The sequence below is a fragment of the Neophocaena asiaeorientalis genome, unplaced genomic scaffold (genome assembly GCF_003031525.2).
Source record: "Neophocaena asiaeorientalis asiaeorientalis breed wild unplaced genomic scaffold, Neophocaena_asiaeorientalis_V1.1 scaffold476, whole genome shotgun sequence".
Classification (NCBI taxonomy): domain Eukaryota; kingdom Metazoa; phylum Chordata; class Mammalia; order Artiodactyla; family Phocoenidae; genus Neophocaena; species Neophocaena asiaeorientalis.
In genome coordinates, this window is record NW_020172178.1 from 8,924,622 (window position 1) to 8,927,453 (window position 2,832).

A 2,832-nucleotide genomic window follows, 5' to 3' on the forward strand; every position below is an offset into this window, starting at 1 on the left:
CACCCATCCCCTTGGAGAAATGATGGTTCGGAAAAGGGTGTGAGGTAATGCTGCCGGGAGGAGTGACCCCACGAGACAGAGGGTCAGAGAGTAGTGACTTAGCTGGGTTTCAAGGTTTCAAAAGTAAGCACCCCAACTGCCCCAGCCCCCAACATCCAGGGGAAAGAGAAGGGATAAAAGACAGGGGAGGTCCCAGCCTAGCCCTCTCCTGTGGGGCGAACTGGCTCTCAGGCACTGTTAGGTTCTAAAATATATTTTTTGTGTTAAAATCCATTCTTCTAGTCAAACATCATATACAATATAAATAAAACTCCCAGAGCCTTATATAACCATCATTTTATAGATAACTTTCCTTTAACAAAATTATTTCAGATCACAGGCACGGAGCTTTCTTTTTTATTATTTTTAGAAGTTTACTCAAATGGCTAAGTTAGGTTTGTAAATTTGAAAATTTTGTTGCAACGGCTGAGGTAAAATTGTTAACTTGTGCAAATAAACACAAGTAACCATATCAAAGACCAGTTTTTAAAATTATAAAACAATAATATTTTTAAACCAGTACAAGAAAAGTCTCTTTTATCGTTACTTGAAAACTATACAAAAAGATTCTTCACGTTTTGCTTCTACTTCAGCACCCCTGTCACTGTTAAACTAGGCAGGTATTCAGACAACATATCCGACTCTGGCAAGTGACAAGGAAAATAACACTAGCTGCAGAAAGCACTTCTGCAAAAACACAAAAAGATGTGGTGCCATTTTCACCCTAGCAACTAACTTTTCCGGGAAAATAACTGAAAAGCAAAGATATGGTGTATGGAAACTTTAGGAATTGTAGCTTTAGGTTCTAGAAAGACAAATATTAAAAACTATCAACTTCTAGAGTCATTTTATTTTCACTTAATTCACAGATGCAGAAATCGACTAGATGTCAATTACAAAACTGAAGGCAGAGCTGAACTGTCTTTGCCTAAGTACACAGTTGATTTTTCCCCTCCCAGGGTATACAACATCCCTTTCAAACCAATGCTATGTATGTCATAACTATATTTAGAAATACGCAGAGAGGAAAATATTACTGCTGCAATTCAAGGCTGTAAATGAGAGGGGAACACATGAAAGCCTCATGGATTGGAAAGCTTCGATTTAGGTCATGTTCCTCAATCAATGTCAAATGTCAGATGACATTTGAAGGTGTTAATTATGACCAAAAAGAAAAAAAAAAAAAAAAAAAGAATCCTGCAACAAATCCCACTTGAAGAAAAGGGTAATACTCTCTCCATACAAGAAAAGAAAATCGATTTTTAATTTCTTCTTCCAGCACTGTCAGAGGTAAACAAAGTTTTCAACAAAATATTTAAGAAGCTCTGGACAGTCTGAAGCACCGATCTGAGTCAATATATAGAAGCAACCACTTGTTTACAGCTGGATAACTTTATTCAAAAAGGCAGAAGAGTAAAGTGAGCTTCAGAAATCAAGAAAAGCGATGAATACAGGAATCATGAACCGTTTGCACATCAGCCGATGAACCTTTCCGATGGCCACGTCTCCTGCGCGTTGGTGGGGACGGCCGGAACCTCTTCCTCGGGCGGGGCCAGGGCCTCCATCTCGCGCACCACCTGCGTGAACACCTGGTCCACCATGAGTTTGCTCTTGGCCGTGACCTCCAGGAACGGGCACCGCCACTCGCGGGCCAGCGCGCGGCCCCGCGCCGTCAGCACCTGGCGCTGGGCGTCCAGGTCGGCCTTGGTGCCCACGAGAACCAGCGGCACGGCCTTGGACCCCCGCAGCCGGCCCATGCGCTCCCGCAGCGGCCGCACCGCCTCGAACGAGGCCTCGCTGCACACGCTGTAGAGCACCACGAAGCCGTCGCTGTTCTTAATGTACAGGTCCTTGAGGGTGACCAGGTGCTCGGCGCCCACCGTGTCCACGATCTCCAGCAGGGCGGGCGCCGCGTTCACCTCGATCACCTTGCTGAAGAGCTCCTCCACCGACGGCTCACACTGCTCGGGGAAGCTGCCGCAGGCGAACTGCGTGGCGAGCGCCGTCTTGCCCACGGCCACGCTGCCGAGCAGCACCACCCGGTAGCCCTTGGCGGGTCGCGGCCCCAGGCCCGCCATGGCCCAGGCGCGGCTGGCTGGACGCGCGGCCGGAGGAATGGCGCGCGGAGGCTGGGGCCCGGCCGCCTGGGCCGCGGGGGCGTGGAGGCAGGGCCGGGGAGGGAGAAGCAGGGGGGAGAGGGGCGGGGACGAAATCAGAGGGGAGGGACCCCCGGGGGCCTGGCGCTCTGGCTCTGGCGTCGGGGCCGCGGTGGGCTTCCTCCGTCGCGCCCAGACCTGCCCCCGCCCGGCCCCGATCTGCTCCCTGCGGCTCAGAGGTCACCCGCCCCGCCTCCGGGACGGGGTCCCCCGCCCCCTTCTCCGGCCCCTGGTTCCCGCGCAGCGTCTGCCCCGCCCCCGGCCCGGGCCGTCTGGCGCCGGCCACCCCCCACCAGCTCCACGTCCCGGCCTCCCTCTCCGGTCGGTCCCGAGCTGCCGGCCGCGCTCCGCCTTTCCCCAGTACCCGTCGGCCTGCCGGCTGGGGCCCCTCCCTCAGTCCCCGCTCCCTGCCACCCGTTCCTAGGAGAGCCCGCTCCGCCCGCGGGACCAGAAGGTAACCTGATCCCTTCCACGTCAGCCGGGAACTACCAGCATTTCTCCACCATTTCAGATCCAGTCTCGTGGCCGGAAGCCAGACTGGCCTCGCTCAAGGTCAGGCCTGGTGGGGCTGCGCCGCTGGGGCACCTCTCCTGGCCGGGAGGACCCCACGGAAGGGGGGACCGGTGAGGGAGCTTCA

At 53.8% G+C, this 2,832-nt stretch overlaps 1 protein-coding gene across 1 annotated transcript; it reads right to left on the reverse strand.

Moving 5' to 3' along the window:
- Nucleotides 1–380: 380 nt before the first annotated feature.
- LOC112409173 (ras-related protein Rap-2a-like) lies at nucleotides 381–2,203 on the reverse strand. Its single transcript, XM_024759148.1, has one exon. The coding sequence runs from the start codon at nucleotides 2,115–2,117 to the stop codon at nucleotides 1,515–1,517; it is 603 nt and encodes a 200-aa protein (XP_024614916.1). The 5' UTR covers nucleotides 2,118–2,203; the 3' UTR covers nucleotides 381–1,514.
- Between the last annotated feature and the right edge of the window lie 629 nt (nucleotides 2,204–2,832).